The 27,500-nt window shown below is 57.5% G+C and overlaps 3 protein-coding genes across 3 annotated transcripts; 2 read left to right on the plus strand and 1 right to left on the minus strand.

The window, feature by feature from the left end:
- Positions 1 to 47: 47 nt before the first annotated feature.
- Positions 48 to 6,636, plus strand: LOC142088398 (uncharacterized). Its single transcript, XM_075163726.1, has 8 exons — positions 48 to 287; positions 1,591 to 1,686; positions 2,029 to 2,159; positions 2,377 to 2,455; positions 3,419 to 3,529; positions 3,751 to 3,855; positions 5,508 to 5,664; positions 6,222 to 6,636. The coding sequence occupies exons 1-8, from the start codon at positions 231 to 233 to the stop codon at positions 6,425 to 6,427; spliced, it is 942 nt and encodes a 313-aa protein (XP_075019827.1). The 5' UTR covers positions 48 to 230; the 3' UTR covers positions 6,428 to 6,636.
- Positions 6,637 to 10,572: 3,936 nt separating this feature from the next.
- On the minus strand, positions 10,573 to 18,504 carry NLRP6 (NLR family pyrin domain containing 6). Its single transcript, XM_075163851.1, has 9 exons — positions 18,186 to 18,504; positions 17,911 to 17,949; positions 16,099 to 17,821; positions 15,139 to 15,654; positions 13,829 to 13,999; positions 13,433 to 13,603; positions 12,276 to 12,446; positions 11,459 to 11,629; positions 10,573 to 10,663 (listed from the first exon to the last, which is right to left on the minus strand). Exons 1-9 carry the CDS (start codon positions 18,502 to 18,504, stop codon positions 10,573 to 10,575), a joined length of 3,372 nt encoding a protein of 1,123 aa, XP_075019952.1.
- Positions 18,505 to 24,499: 5,995 nt separating this feature from the next.
- Positions 24,500 to 26,297, plus strand: LRRC55 (leucine rich repeat containing 55). The gene is made up of 2 exons (XM_075163727.1): positions 24,500 to 25,124; positions 25,210 to 26,297. Exons 1-2 carry the CDS (start codon positions 24,506 to 24,508, stop codon positions 25,443 to 25,445), a joined length of 855 nt encoding a protein of 284 aa, XP_075019828.1. The 5' UTR covers positions 24,500 to 24,505; the 3' UTR covers positions 25,446 to 26,297.
- The last annotated feature ends 1,203 nt before the right edge of the window (positions 26,298 to 27,500 follow it).

Genomic DNA, 27,500 nt, shown 5'->3' on the forward strand with positions numbered 1-27,500 from the left:
TGCCACGCACCTGCTAGTGTCTGAACTTAGAAGTGAGCTGAGGCTAAGCTCAGCCAAAGCCAGTCAAGCAAAATTGGGGAACTGTTTTCCCCAATTACCATGGCAAGTCCCTGTTCCCCCATCATCCTCTGTACTAGAGCAGACAAAGCTTACAAGCCCCTCTTGCACTGCCCAGGAAGAGGGAAGAGCATCCGAGGAAGGCACTGCAGGCTCGGGAGCGGGTGGAACAAATGGAAGAAGAGAAGAAAAAGCGGATGGGGCAGAAGATTTTACAGAATGATGAGAAGGTAAGAAGGCTGACCAAGCTTTGGGCCACTCAGTACATTATCCCAGTGAGCTGTGAGTCCAAGAGGGTGCAAACAGGCTAGTGGCATGAAACGTGCAAGCACAGGGTTGCTGCTGGTGGTGACTAATCAGGTGGTGGGTAAGTCTGCATCAGAGGCACCAAAACTCTCTGTCTAACAAGAGGAGGCTTTTGTTCTCCATACCTCCGCATTGGTTCTAAACATTCCTGTTCTGACACGCAGTATTTATGGTGCTCTGCATTCAAGGAATGTGGCAGCATCCCTTGACTGTCCTGTGAACAGGCCCTGCAGGTGAGACAGCCTTACTCAGCTTACAGTGCACTCAAGAGTGAGCTGTTCGCACAAAACGTTACAGACAGCGAATCCACGGTGCTTGCAGGGCTTACAAAAGCGTGGTGGGAAAGAATAGCTCCCAAGCATGCAAGGGATGCTCAGACTAGTAGACTTGGCTGTGTGTGTATTTGTATTGTGTTTGGTTTTTTAAAGCCTTGTGTCCTGGTTCCGGCTGGGACAGAGTTATCTTTCTTCCCAGTAGCTTGGGGGTGTGCTGTGGTTTGGGTTTGGTATGAGAGGAGCGTCGATGGCCCATTGATGCTTTGGTTGTTGCTGGGCAGTGCTTGCGCCGGGGAGACTTTTGGTTTCTCTTTTTGGCCTCCCATGCCCTGCCACGTGCAGGGGAAGCTCTGGGGGGAAGGACCTTTGGAAAGGGTCAGCCTTAGAAACAGGAATCGTGCTCCTTTCAGCCTTTCCCAAAACCTGAGCGGCCAAAAGTACGCCCAGCCCTGGCTAGTCTGCTGCTGTGGGCATGCTAGTGCTTCTGCTGGGACAGACAGCGCAGGTGAAGGAACTGTGTCTCTGGGGCTCAGTCAGCTTTCACATCCCCAGTTTGTACTGCAGTTCAGTTAGTCAACAGCAGCACCGCAGGCAAAGCGGAAACCAGGTGCTAGATCCCCTTGTTCTGCAGAGAATCACTTACAAGATGGAAGCACGTATTTTGGGGTTGCGTAATGGTCTCTGTACTCCTCTCTCCTGTCGCTCCAAGTGATGGGTGTCTCCTCACGTGGCCTGCAGTAAGTGGTGGACTTGCTGCACGAGGTTGGCACTAAGTCCAACGCACATGTGCCTCTTGCTGGGTGTCGGGTTCTCAGTCTCATTAGGACCTGGAGCATCACAGACTTCAGACTTCAGAAGCAGTCCCCGTCCTCCATTTGGACGAGGCTGTGAGGTGTGTCCTCGGGGGCGGTGGAGCAGACGTGTGTGGCTTTCTCAGGTGCGCTTCTTCCAGGTGCGAGAAGCGACAGTGGCAGAGGAGCGGAGCAAGAAAAAACTGTCGAAGCAGTGTGGGGAAGCTGATGCACGGAAGCAGAAAGCACTGAGGGTGGTAAGAGCAACTCTAGGTCCTCCTGCATGTAGAAAAGGAAAGGAGTAGCAGGGAGCCCATGCACGGTTCTGACTGGTGGGACAGAGAGAGGTTACTGCCTCTCCTGCTGCAGGGATTTTAGGGTCCGTGCTGCAAGATTTCTGACTAGACAGTTGATGTTGGGTTTGAACACAAGGGTACCTGTGGGGATAGAAAGGAGAGACTGCCCAGCTGGTAGGCAGGCCGTGGAAGGTAAGAATGAGATATAACTAGCACAGGTTTCTCAAAGCATTGGCTTCATATCCTCCCATCTTCAGCCACTTGAGATGGAGGGTTACAAGAGTTTTCTTCTTTCTTCTTCAGGAGGAAGATGAATTTGAGCAGCAAGAACCACTGCAGAAAAGGAGAGAGGATGAAGTGAAAGAAAAAGGAAAGAAAGTCTTGGAACTGAAAAATCTTGTAGAGCAGCAGCAGGTGGATCAAGTGAAGGAGAGGTATTAGCTTGTTTCTGTCCTGGAGGAGGGGACTTGGCAACAGGCGTGGTGAAGCAGTAAATATAAATAGTATTGCTGAAATTGGGAGACTGGTGTGAGTGTCAGGCTGTCCCAAGGGTTTGGGGTGCTGAAGCAAGGGGCTGTAAGAATGCTTGGGGGGGCAGCGGGCGGTGGACATGCTTTCCTCTGTAACTAAATTACAGGTTTTTCCCCCCAGGGATCACAAACAGCAAGGGAAAGAGAAGGCCCTCCAAGCGCAGCTGGAGTCAGCAGTGTTTACTGAAAAAAACATAAAGGTGGGGAGTTGAAGTGGCCTTGGAACAACTTCTCTGTTGTAAATTAGTGAGGCATAGGATACACAGACTTATTTGAAGAGCAGACTTGTTTTCCAAGTGCTGTGTTACGGTATAAGGTTTTAATATTTGCTGTTATCTTATTTAGAGGAACAAATACAAGAAAACCAATAACAAGCCAAACACGTTATTGTAAGGAGTTGGGGTCTGGGCAAGAATAAGCCAACTCTGTGGATAAAGTTGGGGTTGACTGTTTTCTTGTTAACAGGTGAGCCTTCTCAACACAAGATGGATGACAGCCATACAATGGCACTTTGAAGAACACCTCCAAATGGCATTCGCTGATGCTTAAATGAATATGGAAATTAGTAAGAGATTTATTTTATTTATTCACCGTATTTGGCGGATGTGATCCCCATAACAACATTCAGGTATCATATGGCTTCATGTAACTTCATTTGCACTTATACAAAGAATGTTATGGCTTAAAGTCAAGGCTGTTTGTCTCAAAACATCGCAGTAACGTTTTGTTTCCACTGTCTTTCTACTCTTAACATCAGTCTTTCTTCTGCCTTCTTCATTAGTAAAAAAATCAAACCCCCAAATGCTGCTACTCTTGAGGATAAATTCCTCCTTCTGTATTTGCTCTTGCTGCTCTTAGTCACTAGGTCCATGACATTCAGACTCCTCTTTGTGAGATAGATAGATATAGAGATATAGATATATATGCTAACTATAATTTTAACGAAGGCCTAAATTCTTCATATGTTGCCAGCACTGGGCTGGAGTGAGCCACAGCAAAGCTCCTCCAGATAAGAGAGAAGTTGAACACAATTCAAAGCGCCTTGCAGCTCTTGCCCTCCTGTTAGCTCTTCCCTACTGAGTAGTACGGGAGAAGAAACTCCTGGAAAAAGTGGTTTGGGTTGAAAAAGAGCTTAAGCAGTGACAATTTTTTCTCCGTATCAGGAGGAAGAGAGCCCAAAAGAGCAGCACCAGCTGCCTGGGCAGAAGAGAGCCAAACAACCAGAATCCATTGCTGTGGCTTCTAATACCTGGCTCAAAGCCGTAAAGGCGAGTGTGGGCTCTAGAAACCTTGTTGGTCTGGATCTGAGCAGACAGGAGTCGCTTTATCTTTGGGTCTCGGGTTTGGTTTTTCTTCTGCAGAAGACGCAGAGGGACTGAGGATTTTTTTGCAAGGGCCCCAGAAAATATGGCTCAGTTCCAGAGATAGTCTGGTTGTTTTGCTTGAGTGAACATGAATGAAGAATGACTTAATTCTTGCGTCTTAACAGGAGGAGGGTGGTCTGCAGCAGCCCCAGCAGCAGCTGGGAGAGGAGAGAAAAATCAAGCAACCAGAAGCATTGACTGCTGCCTCTGGCACATGGCTGAGCAAAACTGTAAAGGTGAGTCCTGGTTCCAGCAGAGCCCTCAAACAAAACGAGTCTGTGGTGTCTAATCGGCTCCTGTGGTTTGGAGCCAGCCTGCAGATTTATTATCCGTCAGTGATGGAGCAGGAAATGAAGTCCTCAAGTGTAGGCTGTTGGGGTTTAACGGGTGTCTGTGCAGAGGATGGGGGTGCCTGTTGTCTCGGACGCTTGGCCGAGAGCGCAGCACGGGGGGAGCCTGAAGGAAACAAGTGTGTTCTCTTGGAAAAGAGGTTGGAAATGGCCACCGGGTGGCAGCACATCACGAGGCGTCAGCTTAGCCCGCCGCGGCACTGTGGCAGCCCCGGTTCCGGCCTGCCGGTGAAGTCTGGCTGTTGGGCCTGCAGGAGCCTGTTTGATTTGCAGCTGCTTGGACCTGATAACTGGGGGGTGGAGAAAAAGTCGCTCAGAGTCAAACAGACTTGAGTACTGCCTCTGCCGGTAAACTCCCGTGTCTTGGGGCTGACAGGCTCCTCTTCCTGCTCGACTTCTCTGTGCTGTGACTCACATCAGAGCTCTAGGGAAGGAAAACCAGATCTGCCATGAAACTTGTGAAGGGGTTTGAGTGGTAGAACCACGTGTGCAAAAGCCAAGTGCTTAGAGACACACGGTGTGTTCTTCTCAGGCTTTTCTACAAGAAACAGGAGGAGAAAAGGGTTGAAAGTAGTTATCAAGTCACTGAGCACAATGACAGGTTTTGCATTTGTGTGTATACTTCTGCATTCCCTCAATGCAAAGAGTTCTGCAGAATTAGGCTTGCCTTCCTGGTTTACTCGCTGGTCAGCACCTCTAGGCCCTCCTGCACTACACGCAACTGTCAGGTCTTCTAGACATCTTCTAGTCATCTAGTCGTCTTTTGTCCCTCGCCACAAAGCCAGGAAGTGTCTCCGAGCTTTGGCTTGCGCTGTTCCGACCTGCAGCTTCCATGTGAAACGGAGCCCTGGCTTCTTTGTGCCGGTACTGGCAGGCCCTTCCTGGCAGCTTGGAAGCTGCAGGGTAGGCAAGCGGCTGCTTCAGCTCTGCGGTTTACAGTCCCTGCTGCAGGACACAGTCCCGTGCTACAGCTTGGCTATCGAGGGGCCATGGTTTTGAAGCAAAGTTCAGTTAAAAAAAAGCCAAAAGGATTTGAGCACTTCTGGGTTTTACTGAAAATCTCAACCCAGGTTACCTGTCAAGTAGGAATACTGTAGATGTACCGGTAACGTGTAGATCAAAGGCTTCCCCTACACAGGTAGGTGACCTTTTTGGCTCTCCTGTTTTTTGAACTAGGGATGAAAATGAGTGTGAATGATGCATCTGCTTTAGAAAGTCGGCTGTCAGCTCTTGTTTCTGGCCACCTTCCCTTTACGGTGCAGTTCCTTGCCCAGCCTGTGGCATTGGGAGCCCACCTCTTGACTCACGGCTTGTGCTCGGTGTGAGGGTACTGCCTGAATACCTTAACAGCATCTTGCAGTGGGATGTGAACTGGGACCTTAGCACCGTCTGTTCGTCTCGCTGGTGCCAGAGCTTTGAGGTGCCTGCAGAGGGTCAGACTGCATGGGTCTGGCGGTCAGCCTGCGCCGGCAAGGCAAGCTCTCCGCCAGACTGGAAGGTCTGCTTCCTGCTCTAATCAGTGCTGTCTCTGGTTTCAGAAATCTATCTCCACATCCTACTTGGGGCCCCCGAAGGGCGCAAAGGAATCCAGATCCCCAAAGGTAAATGAAAATAACTACGGGATGGATCTGAACAGCGATGACTCCACAGATGACGAGAATGAACCTCGGAAGCCTGTCCCTGCCTGGGCCGAGGGTAGGTGCCAAGTGTGGTTTGGGTTCCTTTGATTCCTTCCCTGGGAAGCTGGAGCTTTCCAGGTTCACTTGGTGCCATCTCAGCTTCCCCAAAGTGCAGTCCAGGAGCGTGTGAGACTTCAGCAGCGCTGGCAGCTGCTGGCTCTGCGTGGTGGGGGGGAGTGGAGCTGCTTTCCTGCGAGTGCTGTTGTGTTGAAGTTAAGCCAAAGACCTCTGTGCATGTGTGTGGATCCGAGGGCGTGAAAAGAATGGTGGGGGCTCGCTAGTGATGAGGCAGCCCATTCTCCTGAGGGAGACCAAGGTGTGGTGGGTTTGGGATACGTCTCGTGTGCTGAATAACTTGAAACAAGCGCTGTGGCAACCTGAAGACGGGTGTGGGGTTCAAAGCTTTGCAATGAGCAGGAAAACTGTTAATCACACTCACTGTGCAGGTAATAGTTTTTCAGGCGTGGAAAAGGAGTACCTGTCCTGCAGGCTCTAAGGGAAAGGGCACCTTAAGCAGAGCACTGAAAACTTACTTATAACGAGCCTGCTTCTCTGATATGGTTGTTTCCATAGGGTCTCAGCTTAATCAAGCCATTTTACACCAATACTATCACCCAGTGAATGTTGACCAACTCTTTGGGCTAATTCCAAGCCCTAAACTGGAGGATATTTTTGGCAAGAGCAAACCTCGATACTTCAAGCGCACAAGCTCAGCAGTTTGGCATTCCCCGCCTGGGACCAAATCTACCTGTGGCCCATCTTGCAACTTCAAAAACTGAGAAAATGCAAAGAAATGTGTTTTATGACAATATGGTGCATCAGTTTGTGTTTTCTTAGCATGCAGCATATTTACAATTTTAAGCTTTTTTTTTTTGTACAAGAATAAAAATGTTGAATAAAATCCTGTTGCAATAAACACTCTTATCAGTGTTTTTCTCTCTCCTTTCCCCCACCATGGTGGGATGATGCTTCTGGATGGTTGATTTGAGATCAATGGCTGTGGTTTCTGCAAGTGAAAATGCAGATGTCTGAAGACATGATATTGCACCATTACGTATTCCCTCCGATGTCTTGCACGAGGAAGCTATGACATTGCTGTAGGGAAGATCAGATTTTTTTAATCAACTTGGGGGGGTAATGTTTTCGTAACACATTCTGTACTAATTTATGTATTTCACTGCTTCTATCTGCAGGTAGTTTTCCTTCAAGAATTCTTGAAGGAACTCTTGTTGCTCTGAGCCAGAGTCTTTTTCCTGCAGTTAGAAAAATCTGCTTGGACAGTTTAAGCAATGTCTACATGTCTTGTCACTGTTCTTTTCTAATGCAAAAATGAAGCCCAGGCTAAGTTCTTGGTCCTGTTTTTCTAGGAGGCTTCAGCGTACGGTCTTGCTTGGGCAGGAGGCAGATTTATTTGGAAGTTGTGGCTTGGAAGGGGTAAGCAGTAAAATCATTTCCTTAGGACCGTTTGTTTCACCTGCTGAGTGCTCCCCTGCCCGTGCACACCCTGGGATGTGCTTGGCGGCAGCAGGCGTCTCCTGGCTCCTGCAGCACATCCCGAGCCCTGGGGAGCGGTTGCCTGGGGACTGCTGGGGCATGCGGGGGCGGCCGCGGAGAGTCCCGAGGCCCCGCAGAGCTGCGTGGGGACAGCTGCGCACCCGCGCTGTGTCTCGGCTGCCCTTACAGCCCCTGGAGGGCTAGCCGGTGCAGACAGCGGCCTTCCAAGAGCCATTTGGCTAACTAAACCCTGCTGACAGTAGCGATGAGGAAGATGCTTAGACGGAAAGGGAAAGTCCCCAAGCCAGAGTCAAGTCCCACACTTCCCATAATAACTTTTCCTTCCTCTTTCTTCAGTTCTCCCCTCTTAGGCTGCGCTGTCTAGCACAAACGTGAACAGAGCGGAGGGACTGTCCCACCTTAGGTGACGTGACGCGTTGCTCTGGGATCCCTTGTGCAGGTACAGGGCTGGGGCTATTTACTTTCTCCGCGTGATCAGAGCTATGAGCCTGTCTCCATGAGGAGGAGGGTCCCCGGCCCTGGCTGCTGCAGCCCTGCGCTGGGCTGGTGCCATAAGGTCTCCTTCGCCCTGACCTTCAGGTGCAGACTTCCGAGAGTGAATACAGAAACGTGGCCGTGGACCTGTTCAGAGCTCTCCAGGCCTGCTTACCTCCATTCAGATGAGGTTTCAAGCTGGTCAGAGTGGTTTTGCGGAGCTTTACGACAGGCTTGGAAGGGTTTGAGTAGTTTAGAAGAGTTTGCGAGTGTCTCAGTGGAAGAGTCTTGCAGGCAGTTAGAGCTTTTGATGAGTCTTCAGAGCGTTGAGCTCTGCAGAGCCGGTGACAGCAGTTGAGACGAGCTTTGCAGAGGCACAGAGCAGCTCAGAGTGCGTGAGCAGAGCTCTATAGCAGCTAAGGGCTATTTAAAGCTGCTTGCCAGGAGCTCCGTCCTGCCTACAGGATTGCCCCCTGGCTATGGGGTCCCCCCCAGATTTTCTGTTCGTCTTGGGCTCCCTCATTGGCCCACTGGATGTCTGTGGGGCTCTCGGTGACTCCTGCTCTTCTGGCTGGTCCCCCGAGCTCTCTGGGGTTATCTCGGTGTCTTTTGGGCTCTCTTCAGTCCCTCCAGGATTTCAGTGTCCCTCGGGTCTTGCAGCCTCTCTCAGTAGCGTTACCCAAAGGAATAACACATAAGGTACAAGACACATTTGACGTCATTTTTACTGAAAGAGGCTGAGCCCGTTGGAGGGGAGACATGCTCAGGCTCAAACGATCTGTACCCAGGGATGCAGATCCTCCTTGCCACCTCCTCAGCAATGCACTGAGTTTTGGGGGCACTGACAGTGCTCTCCCCAGGGCAGCAGCAATCGCAGGGCCCAGCTGGTCCCACGGCTCTGGTGGTCACCCCCGCACATTCCCACCTCTCTCCTGCTCCCTGCCGCTTCCGTCCCATCCCAGCTGCACCCCGCTCCTTCCTCTCACGCAGGGTGCTGCAGAGCTGACTTCAGCCAATGCGGCAACACCCTCGCTTTGTCTTTCTTGGATTTGCTGGGGTCTTTTTGGCCTCTGGCCCTCCTGGGTTCCTCTGGGCTCCCTTGGTTCCGCCCTCTGGGGCTCTCCTGGATTCACCTGGGCTTTCCTGGTCTCCCTGGGGCTCCCTAACTATCACTTGGGATCTCTTGGGATCTCCCTGGAGGTTTTTTTCCCCAGTGTCTTTGAGCTTTTTCGAACTCTCTTGACCTCTCTCACTAGTGGCTTTCTCAGGTGCTTTCAAGGTGGCCGTGGCACTTCTGAGCTTTCCTAATCTCTTGCAGACTGCCTGGGATGCTCTTGTGTTGCCTGTTTCCCCAGGCTCACCTGGGCTATTTCAGGCTCCCATGGTGCTCTCAGGCTCCCCTGAGCACAGGCTCTGGCTGTTCCCTGCCAGCTGGCTTCTGTCCCTCATGATAATCCTCAAATTACCTCGTTAGACATCGCCAAGGAGGCATGGATTTCCAGACCCTGGCAGAGGGTGGGAGCTGGAGGTCAGGCTCTCATCTGGAGCTGGCTAGAGGTGCCTGGCTGCAGGAGGATCGAGCTTTGCTGGCAGGAGGGAACGGGGGCCGTCAGTCAGCATCGTGCTTGGGGATGAGTGGGTTTCGTTTCAGCCTCACGCTGGCACAATCAACAGCCATCAAACCACAGGCTTGCCGTTCTGGTGATGAGCAGAAGTTCCCAGGAGGGCCCCTGCTGAAACCACAGCTGCTGTCAGAGCGTTTCCAGTCCGGGACAGGTAATCAACAAAAGCCTTGAAGCAATTTTGGAGGATGTGAAATTGGCTGGGCCAAGAAGTTGGCGGAGCCCTGCCAGGCTGTGAAGGGACCTGGGAGGTCTGGTCCCCTGTGCAGCCCCCTTCAGGCATCAGGCCGGTGCCGGAGGCTGGGAGCTGGCACTGTCGCCTCTCCTTCTCTGTATTCCCGGAGCCTGGGGAGGGGAGCTGCCGCTCCCACCGCCTGCAGGGCTCTGGCGAGGGCTGAGCGGGACCGGGCTATGGGGACAGAGTATGGTCCCAGGTGTCACCTCAGCAGACACAGGGATCTGGAGCTCAGGATTGGGGCTGAGAGCCAGAACTGGATCACGGGGGAGGAAAAGAAGCATTGTTCTTACCCAGGGTGAGAGCTGTGCTGGTCCCCAGCGTGACCGGGAAGTTTAAACTGATTTGTGCCTCATCGATCCAACTCTCTGCTCAGCTGCATAGCGGTGCTCCTAGTGCTTGGAGAGAAACCAGACCATGGGTCTGGGTACCATCACCATCCCTGGGGCCTGTCCGCACCCTGGCAGGGTCCTGGGGCATTGCTGCTGACACAGGAGTGAGTGGAAATGTCACAGGGCGATGAGATTTCTGGGAGGGGATCTTTATTTAACATGGGTATAACGTGAGCATTCTTCACAGTAAATACATGGCCAAAAAAGAGAGGGAGAAGACCTCCTTGGAAACTACGGGATCAGACAGAAATACAGAAACCCTCATCAATAGACAAATCACAGTGAAAGAACCATGGGTAGTGAATAAAAATCTCTGCAGCCATGGTGTGTTTTGGGCACTCCCAACACTGGGGACCAAACACCGAAGTTTCAGATTTGTCCATTGCCTCATCCTGCTTTCCGACAGCCTCAACTCTGGTCCTTCCCTCCCACCCAGGACCTTGGAGGAGGTCCTATCTGGGCCTGTAATGCACGAATGCATCTCAGCTCCAGGTGGTGATTCCTATGCTCCTCAGGAGCATCAGCCAGAGCCTGCCCTCACATGTTGGAAGGTGCTTTCAGCACTGAAAGGACCTCTCATAAATAGAGAAAACATCTCCCAGACCCCTTATCTCCTCTTAACGCACATGCAAGCTCTGTCAGTGAGCCACCAGGCCAGAGCCCCTCGCTGAAGCAAGTCCTGCTTGTCAAATGTATCCTATATTCAGGTTGGGTTTTACTTCTTTCAGAGCAGCCAGCTTCTGTAATGTCTCTCCATTTAATCCAGATTTCTTCAGCCTTTGCAGAGAAGAAGGAAAAAGGTTGAATCCACCCAAGCTATTGTCTGTTGGCATTGCACAGCCAAAAAAAAGGACAAAAAGCAGCCAGCGTGGGTTTTTTTCTGGTGTTGTCTGGCTCCTGTCCTAGTCGGCTTTTTCTGCTTCAGCAAGCAGAGGCTAGGGCTGGTCCATGTAGCCCTCTCGGTTGGGTAGCCACAGCTCCACCAAGGCACTGGGCACCCAGCAGGGTCCTGCCCTGGCAGCCAGAGTTGGGCTCCATGGTCCCAGCGTTCACTTGGCTGGGTCAAGGCAACCCCTGCCTTGCCTCTGCCTGCCACACGAGGCAAGGAGTTGGCATCGGCAGGGCCAGCCTCGGGGCGAGAAAGCTGCTGTCACATGGAGCAACCATCTCTGCTGCCTGCTTTGCGGCTGATGAAACACATCCCCCCAGTTTTGTGCATTAGCAGCATGTTCCGAGACATTACCGACCGCTCTAGGAAGGCAGTAGGTCTAACCACACTAATTCCAGAAGTGAGCAGTTGGTAGGGCTGCGGGGGGATGGCAGGGCAGCTGCCTGCTAGCTGGCAGGAGGCAGCGCCAGCTCTGGCTGCCGGCGCGGGGCTCTCCAGATTGAGCCACCCGGCACCCCACCGACCCGAGATGCCTTTGGAGCAGCAGTAGCTTCACAGAAAACATTCTCCCACCTCGTAGGGCAGGCTGGGAGCCGCGGCGTGGGGAGGCTCACGTCACACTTGGTCTGTCCCAGTGCCTGCGGGGAGCAGCCCTGTGGCCAAAGGAGCCGAAAGTCCCTTACCACAGCCTCTGCAAGAAGCAGGTGGGATGCCCGAGCGCCTCGCACAGCAGCTGCGCGCCGCCATCTCCCAGGTCGTTCTCGCTCAGGTCCAGATGCTCCAAGCTCCGGCTGGTGCTGAGCACGGTGCAGAGGTCCTCGCAGCAGGCGCCGGTGAGGCGGCACTGCCACAGGCTGCCGAGGAGGCGTTTGGAGAAAGAAGACGTTTGGACATTTCATGCACAGTCCTTCACGGCCAGAAACCTTGCCTGTGCTGCCTACCCACCTGCCCCGGGGCTTCTGGATGCCTGGAAATAGCTTCCAGGGGGGACTTGCTCCAAAGCCTTGCTCCAGGCTTCTTGTGAGGTCTCTGAGGCTGGATATAATCTCCCTAGGATGGGGAACATCCCTTCAGATGGGCATGGGCAGGACTGGGCTGCTTCTTGACTGGGGTACCCCCTGATTACTTCTCACAACCACAAAATATGACTGGGGTGGTCTTTAAGGAGCAAACGTCTATGTATGTGCACCTGAAATGTGCTGGTGGATGGAATAACTGCAGCTGGGGCAGTGAGCGTACTGCTGCTTCGCCTGGGAGAGCTTTAAATCCTAGTTATCTCAACTGGGTGATAATAAATAATCTCATCTAGCTAATAAATAAATAATTTTATATCTTTAAGCTGTTAGCACCCTCTTGGCACCGGCCCGAAGATGTCCAAACTGCTCTGGAGAGGGATGGCGACCGTCCATAAGGAGACTCATCAGGGGAGCGCAGGTGAGTGGCAGATGGTCCCTGCAGCGAGCATCCTCCCAGCCCCGGGAGCCCCCCGCAGCCCCTCACCTCAGCGTCTGCAGCCGGCAGGCAGGATCCCGCAGGCCCTCGCTCAGCCGCCGCACGCCTCCGTCCCCCAGCTCGTTGTCGCCCAGGTGCAGCTCCGTCAGGCTGGGGCTGGCGGGGAGCACCGCGGCGAGAGCCCCGCAGCTCGCCTCCGTCAGGCGGCACCGCCACAGCCTGTGTGGGGGACAGGCGGAGGAGAGGGGCATTGTCACAGCCGCCCCGGCAGCCCTTCAGCCCAGCTGCCCGCTGATCTGCGGGGACAGAGCCCACAGCCCCTGTCCACGCTGACTGCACCTTCCCCCGGGCCGGTGGGGAGAACATCTCCACGGAGAGAAATTGCCCCTGCTCTCAAGGTACCTCACTTTTGTGTTTCCTTCCAAATCTTGTAGGTTTTTCCTCTTTGACTCCCATAGTTACAGGGCTGGGCAGCACCCACAGCCCCCTGAAGGCACTGGCTAGTGGCGAGGGGTTTCTCAGGTCCTTCAGGACCTAGAAGCTGCCACCTGCCCCAGCAGAGGCACGTCTCCCGTCCAGGGGCACTGCAGCCCTCTCCCTTGGCTCAGCATCACTGCTGGAGCTCAGGAGCTTAAAACCGCTGCCAGACTGAAGGGCTGCATCTCCCACCTCCCTCCTCCCTGGCTCTAACACTGTTCAAAGCAAGGTGCTGCTCACCACCCCCAGTTAGCTACCCTGCCTTTGGTGCCTCTACCAGCTAAGCCCAGACCCCTTTTCCCAGGGGGTCTGTGCAGGTGGGGAGATGTTGCCCGAGCCCTGGGAAATGCTGCTGACCAATTTTACTACTCCTGCTGCGCAACCTCTCTGCAGCCTGTTCTCCTGCCTGGTTTTCTGCTACCTGTGTTCGCAGGATGGCTGAGATGGGGCTCATTTGTAGCTCCAGAGGAAAAGTGGGTAAAAAGCTCAAGTTTAAAAGCAGATGGGAAAACCAGAGCTGTCACAGTGGTGGTGGCCCTGGTGAAAGATGGCACATCACCTTTGTCCTGCGGGTCTTAGGAGGGCAGCCAGCGCGGCGCTGTGCAGCCCAGGAGCATGTTACGTCCTCCGAGCACTAGGCAGTAATTGCTTTCTATTTTTGACTTGCAGACATCCTGCTTGCAGAGGCTCCCGGTGCCCACCCAGCGATGCCCCCCGCAGCCCCTCACCTCAGCGTCTGCAGCCGGCAGGCAGGATCCCGCAGGCCCTCGCTCAGCCGCCGCACGCCTCCGTCCCCCAGCTCGTTGTCGCCCAGGTGCAGCTCCGTCAGGCTGGGGCTGGCGGGGAGCACCGCGGCGAGAGCCCCGCAGCTCGCCTCCGTCAGGCGGCACCGCCACAGCCTGCGCGGGGGATAGTGCTGTGGCTAAGCCAGGCTCAACCCCCTGGCAGCCACTTCTGAGCCCAGGGACATCGTCAGGCTGTTTAATTAGTGCAGGGGAGCAACAAGGCGCAGCAAGGGCAGAGCAGCACACCCGGTTGCACGGCCACCGCTGCCCTCACTCATACCCTAAAAGCACCTGCCGGGAACAGCCACAAAGCGGGACCCGCCAGCCCGATCCCCGTACCAGAGCTTTTGCACGCTGCAGCCGGGTCCCGCTAGTGCCCTGCACAGCTCCCGCACGCCGCTGTCCCCCAGGGTGTTGTCACTCAGGTCCAGCTGCACCAGGCTGGGCACGGTGCCCAGCATGGCAGCAAGGTCCTTGCAGCCGGTGGCCGTGAGGTTGCAGCAGCCCAACCTGCGGGAGAGACGGCGGTGAGGCTGCCTGCCGCCGGTGCTGCGGCCCTCTTTTCCATCGGCCCAGGTTGGAGGAGACCTGGCCAGTGTCCCCTGCCTGAGCCTGGGCACGGAGGTGGCTCCTGCAGTGGCTCTGGGGACACTGCATTGGAAAAGAGAGGGGAGCATCTCACTGCCCTCTCCCCATCCCTCTCCCAAAGCTGGCGCGCCTGGATCTGGTATTCACTGGTTTCCTTGTTGGGCATCCCCAGGCGTGGTGATGCTGAGAGTGGCTCGAACGCGCTCCAGAGTGCAAAACACAACCCAAATCCTCAAACTCGAAGGGACAAAATGCCAAAGTGCAGCCACGAGACGGTATCCAGCAGCAATCCCGCTGTGCCGGAGCGTGGGAGTGGAGAGATAAGGCAACCAGACAGCATCTGCTCAACCAGGGAGTAAAGGTCTGGCGGCAAACAATTAATATTTCTTGAAGGGGTGAGACTAATCTGCCTCACTTTTGAAGTTTCAGAGAGATTCCCTCTTTCAAATCTTGTTGTCCAGGCTGAATCTGTACCAGGGGAAAACAGGGGAAATGGAAACACTGCAAAAAAAAATGGAGGGGAAAATGCAGCCACTACTAAGGGACGGTTCATCTCCTTCCCAGAAATGGTCTGTGGGCTGAAACTCTTTCTGCAATTACGTGTTTCTGCATGGTGCAAGGCCACCTCGCCCTGCCTGGGCACACAGGGACCCGAAAACACCCGCAGCTGCAGGGCCAGCGCCTGGGGAGAAGGTGCCTGGGGTCCACAGAGACACCCACAGACGAGCGAACAGCGGGGTTGGTAGCACAGACCTCTCCTCTAACTTTTCCATCTGGCCTAGCACTGAAAATGAGTTCTCTCTCTTACTTTCCTACAGTGTCCTAGCACAGACTCATTCATTTAAAAATGTGGAACTAAATTATATTGGTGGAAAAGGTAATAATAAGGAGCGGGCCCCCTGTGACAAGTAGGTCTGCGATGCCTCAAGCTATCTTTGGCAACGGCAGCATAGGTAAATGGGCCTTTCTCATTTCTTTTTCTTTTTTCCTCCCTCTTCCAGGCTCACAAGGAGAAGAGACAAATGGTCCTGCAGCCTCTCGGAGCTGGCGACGTCCCTCACCGCAGCGTCTGCAGCCGGCAGGCACCGTGTCTCAGCCCCTCGCACAGCAGCTTCACGCCGCCGTCCCTCAGGTCTTCGTTCCCAGCCAGGTCCAGCTCCATCAGGGTGGGGTTTCTGCTGATAACGGAGGCCAGGGCCCTGCAGCAGGCGCCCGTGAGCTGACACTGATCAAACCTGCGAGAGAGATGCGGAGAGGAGCCACGGGGCTCATCAGCCGAGCCCTGGCTGACATAGCCACCCCGATGATGTCCAGAAACAGGGCTGGTCTTCACGGACGGCCTCCCGGGAGCAGGAGAAGAGCCCGTCTTGCCGTGCAGCGAGCCGTGGCAGCATGTGGTCATCCTCCCCGTGCCACGAGGAGACCTGGCCAGGCTGGCTGGGGTTTGCTTGTTTTCCCGTTTCACCCAGCAGGGAAGAGCAATGTACCTTAACGTCTTTAATTTACAGCCTGATTTTTCCAAGGCTTGACAAAGCAGGTGGATAGGTGACTGCTTCCCCTCCTCTTGCTGTTTTTCCCTGAAAACAAAGAAGAGGTGCATCCTACTCCTACTCCTACTCCTACTCCTACTCCTACTCCTATTCCTTTCTATTCCTATCCTATTCTATTCCATTCCTATCCTAGTCTATTCCTTTTCTATTCTACTCCCATTCCTACCCTATTTCTATCGTATCCCTATTCCTATCGTATCCCTGTTCCTATCCTATTCTATTGCTATTCTATTCCTGTTCTGTTCTGTTCTATTCTATTCTATTCTGTCCTATTCCTATTCCTATTCTATTCCTACTTCTATCCCTATTCCTCTGTTGCTCCTTGGCCACCGGCTGTGTCCCTAGGTCACACCTGTACCCCCTTGCCGATGTGCCCGGCGTGGCGGGAGGACCAGCCTTGTCTCTGCAGGGACATCACAGCTCTTTGGGCTCTAAGGGATTCGCCGCTTTGCGGCTTGGGACCTTACGCACCGATATGCCTGCTTGGCTGGCTGCGGGCCCGCACAGTCCTCAGGGTCGTCCCACAGAAAGGAGCAGTGCCCCAGGTCAAGCGACTCCAGCTTGGGGAAGTTTTTCACGCTGAAGGACAGGACCATTTGGTCAAAGCGGTTAAGGTTGAGCCCTCGTAGGTACACCCCCGTGAAAGGTTCCAAGATGGTCGCTACAAAACGCTCGTCCTGGAGCTCGTACAGACAGTGGCAGACCTCCAGCTCGCGAATCAGTGTCGTCTCCTGTGTCAGAAGAGCTAGGGCCGTTTTCTGGCTGTTTTGAAGCCATGCCAGTAATTCCCGCGTAATCCTGGGTGCGATTTTACACCCCATCTCCTCCTCCAGCTCCCTCCTGCGTTCCTCGTTTAAGAGCCCGAAGAGGAACCGCACGGTTAGCATGAAGTAGTTCCTGGAGTTGCCGTAGCTCTCCAGCAGCTCCTTCACATCCCTGGTGGGACCGGCGGGGGGTTCCCGCACCTCCCCTTCGTCTTCCAGCAGGTAGAAGAGCGCTGCAAAAAACTCCTGGAAGCTGAGGTGGATGAAGCTGTAGGTGCTGACGCAGGAGATGTCCTTCTGGAAGAGGTGCTCGTTGAGGAGGAGCGGGAGGGCCTCTCGCTGGTCCAGCGCATACCCCTGCACCTCCTTCTCCTCGAAGAGGACCTTCTGCTTCCAGACGCCGTCGGCCGCCAGGCAGCACAGCCTCCTGAGCACCCCGGGCATGTCTCGCCTCAGGCGGCCACTCAGAGACCGGAGCAGGGCAGAAAGGTAGAGGATGTAGATCCCTGTCGTCGTCTTCGGGCTTTGGGTGAGACCCCCGGTGCGGCCGAGCTGCTGCTTCATGACGGTGCAGACGATCCAGCACACGATGGGCACCAGGCACATGGTGAAGAGCGTCTCGTTCCCTCTGACGAACTGGAAGGCGGCAGCCGCCTGCTCTGCGTTTTCGAAAAACCTGTGGAAATACTCCTTCCTCTCTGCCTCCGAAAACCCCAGGATTTCGGCGTAGCGCTCGCACTCCAGGCACTTGCCCAGTTTCCGCAGGGCGGCCGGCCTCGTGGTGACGAGCAGGGAGCTCTCAGGCAGGAGCCTCCTGCGGAAGAGGCTGCTCAGGGTGATTTCCACCGGCCTCTGCTCCCAGGGCTGGGAGCACAGCTCAGACTGGGGCCGGTCAAAGGAGAAGCGGAGCTCGTCGAAGCCGTCGATCACAAACAGGAGCCTCTCCGGCTGCCCCAGCATCTCGGCGAGCGGCAGAGAGCTGCTGGGACAGCACTGGGTGATGAGGTCAGCCATGCTGGCCTGGCTGGTGAGGATGTTGCCCTCCCGGCAGTGGATGTAGAAGACATAGTCAAACTCCGCAAACACCTTGTCGGACGCCCAGTCCAGCATGATCTTCCTGGCTGTCATCGTCTTGCCCACGCCCGCGGCTCCCAGGAGCACGACCACCTTGGGGGTCCAGCCGTCAGGGCCGGGCTTGAAGAGGTCGTCGACAGCGATGGAGGAGCTGGCTTGCTCCTTCATGATCTCCGCATGCCTCCGTCCCATGGCCACGATCTCGTGCTCCCGTTGCTCTTCGTCACGTTGCTTGTTGACGATCACCAACTTCGAGTACCTGGCATTCAGGCTCACGTCATCGCCCACCCGGGCATTTTGGTCCTTTATGCGGCTGTATGCCTGGCGTATGGCTTTTTTGTAATTCCTCCGGTAATCTGGAAGGGTGGGAGGCCACCTCGTGCATTTGTAGACCACAAGGCAAGCAGTGGCAGAGCCCCCCACGCTTCTCCCCACCGGCGCCTACCTGATGACGATGAACCCAGTAGGGGAGCGGGCCCCATGGCTGGAAGAGAAAGGGGTGTTAGTGGGCAGCACCACTGAGCCCCCAACACCCCCAAATCCTCTTCCATCTCATCCTCCCTGGAAGACCCCCCCTCACCCTGCCATGGGGACCCCCAACCCACTGCCCTTTCCGTAGCATCCTCCTGGCCCCTCCTGTGCAGACACAACCCCCCAGGACATGGTGCCTGGCACCCTGCAGGATGCTGCACTCACCGGGGAGCCGCTCAGCCTTCCCACCTTTCTCTCGGCTTTCCCGGAGCAGGGCGGCGGCGTTGCGGAGCTGGATGCGCTCAAAGACAGCTATCGCCACGTCCAGGGCGGCCTCCCCACCGTAGAAATCCAGCATGAGGTTCTTCGTATCCATCCAGTCAGCCTTCTCCAGCCGCCCCCAGGGAATGCAGCTCCTGCCCCGCAGGTCTCCGTGTGCCAACGCATCCCGAAATTTTTTAAAATCCAGCTCGGAGAGGTCTTCCAGGGCCCAGAGCAGCAGTTCCCCAGCAGTGCCCTGGGGGCTGCCTCTGCTCGGGGCGCAGTTCCTGCTGCTGCGCACCCCCATGGGGAGAGCCCCGACAGCCGGCTAACGCACGGCCCCCTCCCTGTGATGGGGGGACAAGGTTTGGCGGAACCGTCCTGCAAGGAGCCTCCCGGCCTCGCAGCCCAGCCCCATCCTGGTCGTGCTGTCTCTGCCCCAGGGAAACTGTGCCCCCCGCTGCCCCCAGCCTCATCCTCCCTGCTCCGCTCCCCGGGGGCCGGGGCTGTGGGGCTGGCTGTCCCCAACCAGGCACCATGGTCCTGCCTGCTGTACCCCTGCCTGCTCCCCCAGCTCAAACCATCCCCTCCAGCATGAGCATGAGGAGCAGTGGGGCAGCGGTCCAGGGGCTTGCCACCAAAGCCTCACTAGAGCCATGTCCCACCAGGAGAGCAGCGTCCCCACCAGGAGAGCCATATCCCCACCAGCAAAGTGATGGCCCCACCAGGAGAGCAGTGTCCCTACCAGGAGAGCAGTGTTCCCACCAGAAGAGCAATGTCCTCACCAGGAGAGTACCATCCTCACTCACAGAGCCATGTCCCCAGCAGAAGAGCAGCGTCCCTACCAGGAGATCAATGTCCTCACCAGGAGAGCCATATGCCCACGAGGACATCCGTGTCCTTACCAGAAAAAACAACGTCCCACCAGGGTCACAGCCGGGCAGTTGGCCCTGCTCCAGAGCAAGGCTGCTTCAGCCTGTGTGGGACCCGCCGTGCAGTGTCACCGAGCCAGAGAGGTTTGCAGGGACGGCTGGTGACTTTCATCATAGAGGCAAAACCGAGCCGGTGAGCTGCACAAGCGCTCCGATTTCCCGTACGAGCAGAGTTCCGCTTTCAAAGCGTGCCGCTGTTTCCTTCCCTCCCAGGTCAAGGTTCTCACACTTCATGACCTTTCTGCACCTCATTTATTTTCCCCTTTTCTTCTCTTTTTTCTTAGCACCAGCTCCTTCCTTCTCACACTGCAGCAGAGGGCCGTGCTGAAGGCATGGAGACCTCGGTGCCCAGCCGCAGTGGCTCAGCTGCTGGCAAGTCCTGCTCAGCTTGGGACACGCCGGTGAGCCAAAACAACCGAGGCTGGGCCAGGTGGAGGGCAGAAGGTATTTGCCACTTCTCCTTGAAATTCATCCTGCTGCGGAGCTGAACATCAGTTCTGGTGTCCCACCTCCAGGGAAGAGTGTGGTCCGCTGGCCCATCCCTAGCTTTACCAGATGGTGGAGGTGCTCTCCCCTGGGGACCTAAACAGGCAGCGGGGTCCTGCGGTGGGAATGGGTCACATCACGGCCGTTTCAGTCAAGCAAAAAGCTTCAAAAACTCAGACTGCTGTATGGGTAACAGACCTAAAATCTAGCGGGATCCACCAGAGCTGCTGCCAGGGGAAGGGGCAGGCTGAGGAGCAGCCCTGAAGGTGAAATTCAGGTTGAATCTGTGCTGCAATTCCCCCCCCCCGTTTTCATTTGCAATGAAAATGAGCCGTAAGCAAATAGCCCGTTGCAGGGAGCCAGCCGGCAGCTCAGAGTGCAAAAGCCTCTCAGGCAAGCGCTTCTGCAGCCCTGACCACGGCGCAGGGGTATGCAGGCGCGAAGCAAAAAAAACCCCACTCTTTCTGAGACTGAAACTGCAAAAATGCCTCCAAAGCGACTTTGCAGGAGAAAACAACGTGTAGGGTGTGAACAGAAACCGAGAGCAGGCACTGCCCCACCTACAGCTCCTGCCGCTGATGTTAATAGTGTTTGCAGAGAAAAATCGAAGTATCCCAGAGGGAAAGCTCCAGCTACCCTTACTGCAGCTGTGTCCCATGCAGCGTGGAGACAAATCCCACAAAAGCAAAACCTGCTTAGTCGATCGCAAAGCATTTCGAAGCTGTGACACCCCACCTTGGCGTGGATGCGCCACGCTCGTCTCCAAAAGCTGCTTCGAGCTTGGGATTTCTGCCACCAGCTCATAATTACAAAGAGTGTCAGCCAAAGGAGAAATGTGCCTTGGATGGAGAAAGACCCAAACAGAAGTCAAACGAAGCCCTATTGCTGCTGGGATCCCGGCGCGCTCCCATTTCCCTGAGTTTTACCCATCTTACAGAGATGGCGTTCAGGCTGGGTTAAATTAGTGCAAACTCACTAATGGTCATGGAACTTTTTTTAAAAAACAAAGTTAAGGACTGGTCTAATGTGTTGAGAATGATGCTGGGGAAACTGAAAGCCAGTCCTACTCGACACTGATTTTATTGCCTGAATACCAGTGGCACAGAAGCTGGACGCATCGCGGGTGCAGCGAGGTCTTGCGGGGCGGTCGGGCGCTCGGCCGGCTTTGTGGTCAGCACCTGCGAGGGACTTCGGCCCCAGCCCTGGGCCGGCGGCAGCGCCCGACGCCGGTCGCGGGGCCGCGCGGGGCTCCGCCGGCTGCTCGGCACAGCCGCGGCCCGTGGCTCTCACCGCTGCCCTTCCTGTGAACTTCCTGCCGCGCCCGGGGGACGTCAGGGCTGCAGTCTGACAGGTGCCGCTCGCACCGGCGCGGGGACGGGGCCTCGCCGGCAGCCTGCCACAAAACCGCTTCATCCCTCGCTGCAACCCCAGCCCTCTGCCGCGCCGCCAGCCAACCTCGTCCTCCGGCAAAAGCTGGCGGCTGGTGAAACCCGTGGGCACGCTCGGCAACGGGGTCCAGGAGAGGACTCGCGATGCGCCCAAGCCGTCCTCCTCCGGCTCTCCCCGTCGCTCCCCGGCACAGGAAGACGCATGGCCACCGGCGTCCCCACAGCCCTGTTTCATGCCCGGGTGCCGGCATTGGAGGCGGATACAGTAAACCTTGGTTTTTTTGAGGGGCCGGAGGCACTGCCCCGGATGTCACCACAGCTGGTCTGCCTGGCCAGGGGCTGCGAGAGCCTGTGCCAGGGGCCGGGAGGATGCGGCAGGGAACATGGGGCACGTGTCCTGCCCCCATTGCAGGCTGCAAACCGAGAGCTGTGCTGCCTGCCGACGTGCCGAGGAGGCCGGGGAGCTCCTGTTTGTGACCGACATCTTTGGCTGAAAAGAAGAGACATAACCATTTCTCTCCTTTCCTCCTCCTCTCCAAAGCTTGAATGCATACAGATTAAACAAAGAGGGCTATTAGATGCTGCCCGCCCTGGAAGAGATAAAGCCCTGAATATAAGGCAGATTTATTGAGGCAGGCTCCTTGGAGCCATCCCAGGCTCCTGGGGACCAGGGTGGGCCTGGCTGATGGCTGTGGGCAAGCGGGGCCAAGCCTCGGAGAGCCGGCTGCGGGAGAGGGGGCTGCCTTACAGCCAATGTCTCCCCAAAAAGGGGAGGGGGAAGAAAAATTGAAAAGGGGGGCTGGTAGCAAGCTTGGAGCAATCATCCGAAAAGCCAGCGCGCTCTCCTGCTTGTGGTTTTGTCCCAGAAATGCTGTTTCGATGGGGCTGGGCTCTCACAGGGGGGCTCCGTGGGTGCAGGGCAGCCCTGGCTCCCTCCCGCCCCAAAGGCGAGCACCCTAACCCCAGCTCCAGGGAGCGGGTTGCAGCTCCTTCAGGGATGCTGCCCAGCCGCCGCAGCGGTGTCCCCGTGGCTTTGGTTTGGTGAGAGGGCCACGAGCCGAGCTCTGCTATGCTGCTTGGCCCCCAGGGCAGTTGCGAACAAGTCCCGGTTGGGGTAATTTGCTAGTTTATTTGCTGCCAACGTAGCCCAAAATGCTGGGGGCGGGTGGAAAAAAACTGGGCGCTAATAGATGCTGGGAAGAGATCTGCAGCCAGGCTTGGGTCTTATCTCTAATTATGTGTCTGTCTGAGCTGCAGCTGGCTCCTGGGATGTCTGGGTGTATGCGGCTCCTGGAGTTTCCCTTGAAGCCTGCTGGGAGCCCGGGCTATGAGCAGCACCAATTAATACCCACCACAGGGAGAGGCAGCCGTACGCCGTCTGGCTGCAAGCCGCTGCGGTGAGGAGGAGCCATCCTGCGGGACGTGGGGAGCAAACAGCCCCCGGGCGATGCCACTGGAATACCGGGATTGGGCCAGTGATTTCAGCTGGGAAAAGGAGCAACTCCATGAAAACAGCAGGAGAAAATTAAAACAAGGAACCCCCCCCTACCCCAAATGCGGGTGGGCTGGGTTTTAAAAGTGCCTCCTTTCCAAAAATTCCACAGCCATGGTGTTGCAATGTTTCCAGAGCAAAACATGGGCATCCTTGTGATCCAAAAGGGCCGTTTTCATGATAAAACGCTGGCCGCGGGGAGGAGGGCAGCTTGCTAAAACACACTTCGTCCCCTTCCCATCCAAAAGGAGAAAGGAAACAATCTTTTGGCTCGCACGGAGCAAAACAATCAGTGTCAACCTGAGGCATTTTCCAGGTCTGTGAGCAGGAAAAAAAAAAAACACATTTCAGCTTATAGCAGGCTGGAGGGGGTTTTGTGTGCCGGGTTAGGTAGGCTTTTACATGGAAATGCAGCCATCCCTGCTGCAACCACCACCGCTGCAACCCCCCTGGGCCAGCGGTCCCTGCAGCCTGGGTGCATTGGGGTGAAAACAGTCGGGTAACGTCGCTCCCAGTTTGATCCGGGCTGTCTTATTTTTCCCGTCTGCCGATACGTAATTTGTTTCTGTTTTCAGAGCCCGGGAAACCCTGATTCACCCCATCCCACGGGGGATGCTTCCCGGGGCCGGGGGGTGCGGGGAGGGCTGGGGACCGGCCAAGCCTGTGGCGGGGGGCAGGATGCCACCCCTCTTCCCGCTCCATCCTGCCCAGATGCCTCAGCCATTTGGGTGCGGGCCCCCCCGGCCGGGGTGTCCCTGGGGCGGGGGCATTTCTACCCTCCGCCGTCTCCATTGCTCTGGCGGCTCTGCATCCCGCTATCCTGTTGCTCAGAGATGTGGAGGCAGTTGCTAAGAGACACCGAAACGTCAGTATCTGGCCCTCAAGGAAAAAAACGAGAAAAAAAAAAAAGAGACAGAGAAAGAGAGAGACAAGGGAGGACGAGGAGGAGGAGGGGAGGAAGGAGGTGGGGAAAGACCTGCTCCCATTGCCAGGCTCGGTAGCAGCCTTGGCCACGGCTGCGGGAGCCGCTCTCCCAACTTGGCAGCCTCCGGGGTGAGGGCGGCTGCCCGGGGACCCCCACCTCACCGCCCAGGCCCGGTGGCCGTGGGGAGCCGAGCCCCTGCTCATCCCCTGGCCAGCGTGAGTACTCCGGGGACCCCCGGCACTGCCGGAGGGATTGGGCACCTGTGGGGAAGGGGGTGGCTGGGGCAGCGGTGTCCCCGCCGGTAAGATGGGGTGGTGGGGAGAGGACGGAGCTGGGGAGGGCATGGGCGAGGGAGGAAGGAGCGAAGATGGCCAGGCGGCGGGGAGCGAGAGCAGGCCAGGCGGCGGGGCTGCCAGCACGGGGGATGCCAGGTGGGTGGTGGGAAGGGGGTTATCCCTGAGGAAGCTGGGCGGGGGGGGGAGGGCGGAGGGGGGAGGGGGGTGGTCCTGGCACCAGGCTGAGCTGGTGGTGGTGGGGGTCTGGCAGGGGTCTGGGGAGTGGGCACCCCCCAGCTCTGCCCATCGCTGGCCGGGATGAGCTGACCAAGGTCAGCAGGGTTGGGGGGCTCTTTTTTGGCTGAAATCCCTAGGGGGGGGACTTGGAGGAATGGGGTGGCCCCAGTGTGGGGGGCACGGGGAGGGTGCAGGTGGCCCACGCTGCTGCTCTGGGCTGCACAAGCCGCGGCCCCCCCAGCAGGGCGTGTGGCTAGCATGGCTTTCTCCTGCCCCTCTTCCTCGCAGGCAGCTGAAAACGGCCTGACGCCAGCCCCACCGGTGCCCCAGGGCTTGCAGACCACCGTGCCCCCAGGGGGGGGATTTAGCGTGCCCCCCGAATGCCGCCAGGATGCCCGGAGCATCGCTTTGCTAGCTCGGAGCCCAGCCCTGCTGCTGAACACCGCTGCCAGCAGCCCTCGGCGTGAGCGGGCGGGTGGCCCTTTCCCCGTGGCGGGATGGCCCCCACCGCCCCGTGAGGGTCCGGGCCCCTCCGCCGGCGCCCGCCGGGTGGGGGTTCGCCGCCGCCCCGCCATGCTGCTGGGCCCCTGGCTGGTGGCGGCGGCGGCGGCGGCGGCGGTAGCGGCGGGCGCCGGGGCAGGCTGCCCAGTGCTGTGCACGTGCCGTGGGCAGGCGGTGGACTGCAGCGGGCAGCGGCTCTTCTCGGTGCCCCCCGAGCTGCCGCTGGACACCGGCAACCTCAGCCTGGCCCACAACCGCATTGCCAGCATCCCACCGGGCTACCTGGCCTGCTACGGCCAGCTGCGGGCCCTCGACCTGCGCAACAACTCGCTGGCGGCCCTGCCGGCCGGGCTCTTTCTGGGGGCTCGCCGCCTGGCCCACCTCGACCTCAGCTACAACAACTTCAGCCTGGTGGCGGCCGACATGTTCCTGGAGGCCAGCGGGCTGCTGCGCCTCGACCTCAGCCACAACCCCGGCCTGCGGCGGGTGCACCCCCAAGCCTTTCGGGGCCTGGCCCAGCTGCGGGAGCTGGATCTCAGCTACGGGGGGCTGTCGGCCATCAGCCTCGACGCCCTGGAGGGGCTGCCGGGGCTGGTGGGCCTCCGCCTGGGAGGCAACCCCTGGGTGTGCGGCTGCGCCATGGAGCCCTTCCTCAAGTGGCTGCGGGGACGCATCCAGCGCTGCGCATCGGGTAGGTGCCGCGTGTCCCCCAAAACCCCCACCCGCCCCGCCTTCCGGGGGCCCGGCGGCCGGCCCTGACACCGCTCCCCCGTCAGATTCGCAACTGGCCGAGTGCCGGGCGCCCCCCGAGGTGGCGGGAGCCCCCCTGCTCTCCCTGACGGAGGAGAGCTTCCAGGCCTGCCACCTCACGCTGACGCTGGACGACTATCTCTTCATCGCCTTCGTCGGCTTCGTCGTCTCCATCGCCTCGGTGGCCACCAACTTCCTGCTGGGCATCACCGCCAACTGCTGCCACCGCTGGAGCAAGGCCAGCGAGGACGAGGACGTTTAGGTACCACCGCCATCGCTGACGCCCCCCCAACCCGGCCACCCCGGCGGGGACGCTTGACTGTGCCTTGTCCTCGTCCCCTCCCGCCGCCCCTGTGCCAGGGTGGCTCTCCAGACGCCGGCCCAGCTGTGGCGGGGGAGACCTGGGGACTGATCCTCTTCCTTTTGCCCCAAAACAGGGAGTTTTTGCCCCAGCAGGCACCGTCCAGGATTGCCCCCCCCAACACCGTGAGCTTGGACCCCCCTGTTCCCATTACCCAGGGCCGGTGGAGGCAGCGGCACAGGGGTCCCATGGGGGTCCCATGGTAGCCTCCGTGCAGTGCCGGACGCTGGGGGCTGCAGCTGGGGAGCAACCCCACCTGCTTGGGAGAGAGACCCCCAAAAGCGGTGTGCGTGTGCCTTGGGGGATGCCAGCCGCCCACGCTGGGGGAAAACCAAGGAAATCCCCGCTTTCAGCCCAAAAGCAGCACCGGTGGAGCCCCCCCGAATCCTGCCCACACTCTCCAGCCTCCCCGAAAAGTGGGGGGAGCCAAGCCCAGCACCTGGTGTCCACGCCCAGCTCAGCACCACTGCTGACTGCTGCTGTGGGAGGGACCCGGGGGACGCCTGCACCTTGCCAGTGACACCAAGCCGTGCTGGGACAGCACCGGGGCTGTCATGCCCAGCGGCAGGCCAAGCTGCCAGCATCTCCTGGGGACGGCTTTCCCGGCCGTGTTTCGGTCCTTGCCTTTCTCTTCCAAAGTCTCACGCAGGTTCGGGGCCAAACCGGGCACTGAGCATCGCCTGGCAGCTGGGGGACCCCATCTCCTCGTCCCTGCTTGCTGATGTGGGAAGGTTGGGAGGCGAAAGGAATGCCAAAAAAAGTCAAAAAAAGAAAAAAAAAGGAAAAAAGAAAGCCAACGACCACTCTGTCCGGCCGGGGCGGCCGCCGTCCCCATGTGCGTTTTACACCATCTTCGTGGCCGGTCCTGTGGCCGGCGCATGTTGGCCCAGGAGCGGGGCTGAGGGAGGCTCGGCACCTCCCAAGAAGGGTTTGCCCGTGAGTTGTTTTATTTTCTTACCGCATCCCCCCCCTGCGTGGAGGTAGAGTGTAGATGTGGGTGCAGTTTAAAACCAAACCAACCAGAAAAAAAGGAGACAACAGGGAAAAATGAGGCAATATGCTGGCTCAGTGATGCCACCCCCACCGCCGAGCATCTCCTGGGGCTGGGACCCCTAGTAGCAGCGTGGAGGCAGGAGGCTGGGTGCACAACTCAGCATCACCCCCAGTGCCACGCCGGTGGTGCCAGTCGTAAGACCCCATGGGGACGTGGCCTCGCTCAGGCTCCCGGGCCCCTCGCCAGGTCCTGTGCCCACCCGGGGGAAGGCAGGCATCCTGTGATGGGCCACCCTGAGCTGCGGTGAGGCAGGGCTGCACCCGTGGTCAGGTGGAACCCATGGTGAGGTGGGACCCATGGTGAGCTGGGACCCACAGCAAGCTTGCACTCATGGCGAGCTTGAACCCACAGCGAGCTTGCACTGCAGGCAAGGCTGCACCCACGGCGAGGTTGCACCCACGGCGAGGTTGCACCGAAGGCAAGGCTGCACCCACGACGAGGTTGCACCGAAGGCAAGGCTGCACCCACGGCAAGGTTGCACTCACTGCGAGGTTGCACTGAAGGCAAGGCTGCACCCATGGCGAGGTTGCACCCACAGCAAGGTTGCACCGAAGGCAAGGCTGCACCCACGGCGAGGTTGCACCAAAGGCAAGGCTGCACCCATGGCGAGGCTGCACCCACAGCGAGGTTGCACCCACGGCAAGGTTGCACCCCACCGTGGCTGCACGCCCCAAGCCCCCGCCCACAGGAGGGCAGCAGCCCCCAGTGCTGCGTCCCGGGAAGGGGCACTTGGCTCTTTTTTCTTTATTTTCTTTCTCTTTTTTTTCTTTTTGGTAAGTCTGAGACATCCCCCCCAAACACCCTCTGGACACCGAGGACAAGACGCGTCCCTCCACCGGCAGTTCCTGGCCTCCTTCGGGGGGAACCGCGGAGGAAGAGCGAACACACATCCCCAACGCCCG

Source organism: Calonectris borealis, chromosome 14, assembly GCF_964195595.1.
Source record: "Calonectris borealis chromosome 14, bCalBor7.hap1.2, whole genome shotgun sequence".
NCBI lineage: Eukaryota > Metazoa > Chordata > Aves > Procellariiformes > Procellariidae > Calonectris > Calonectris borealis.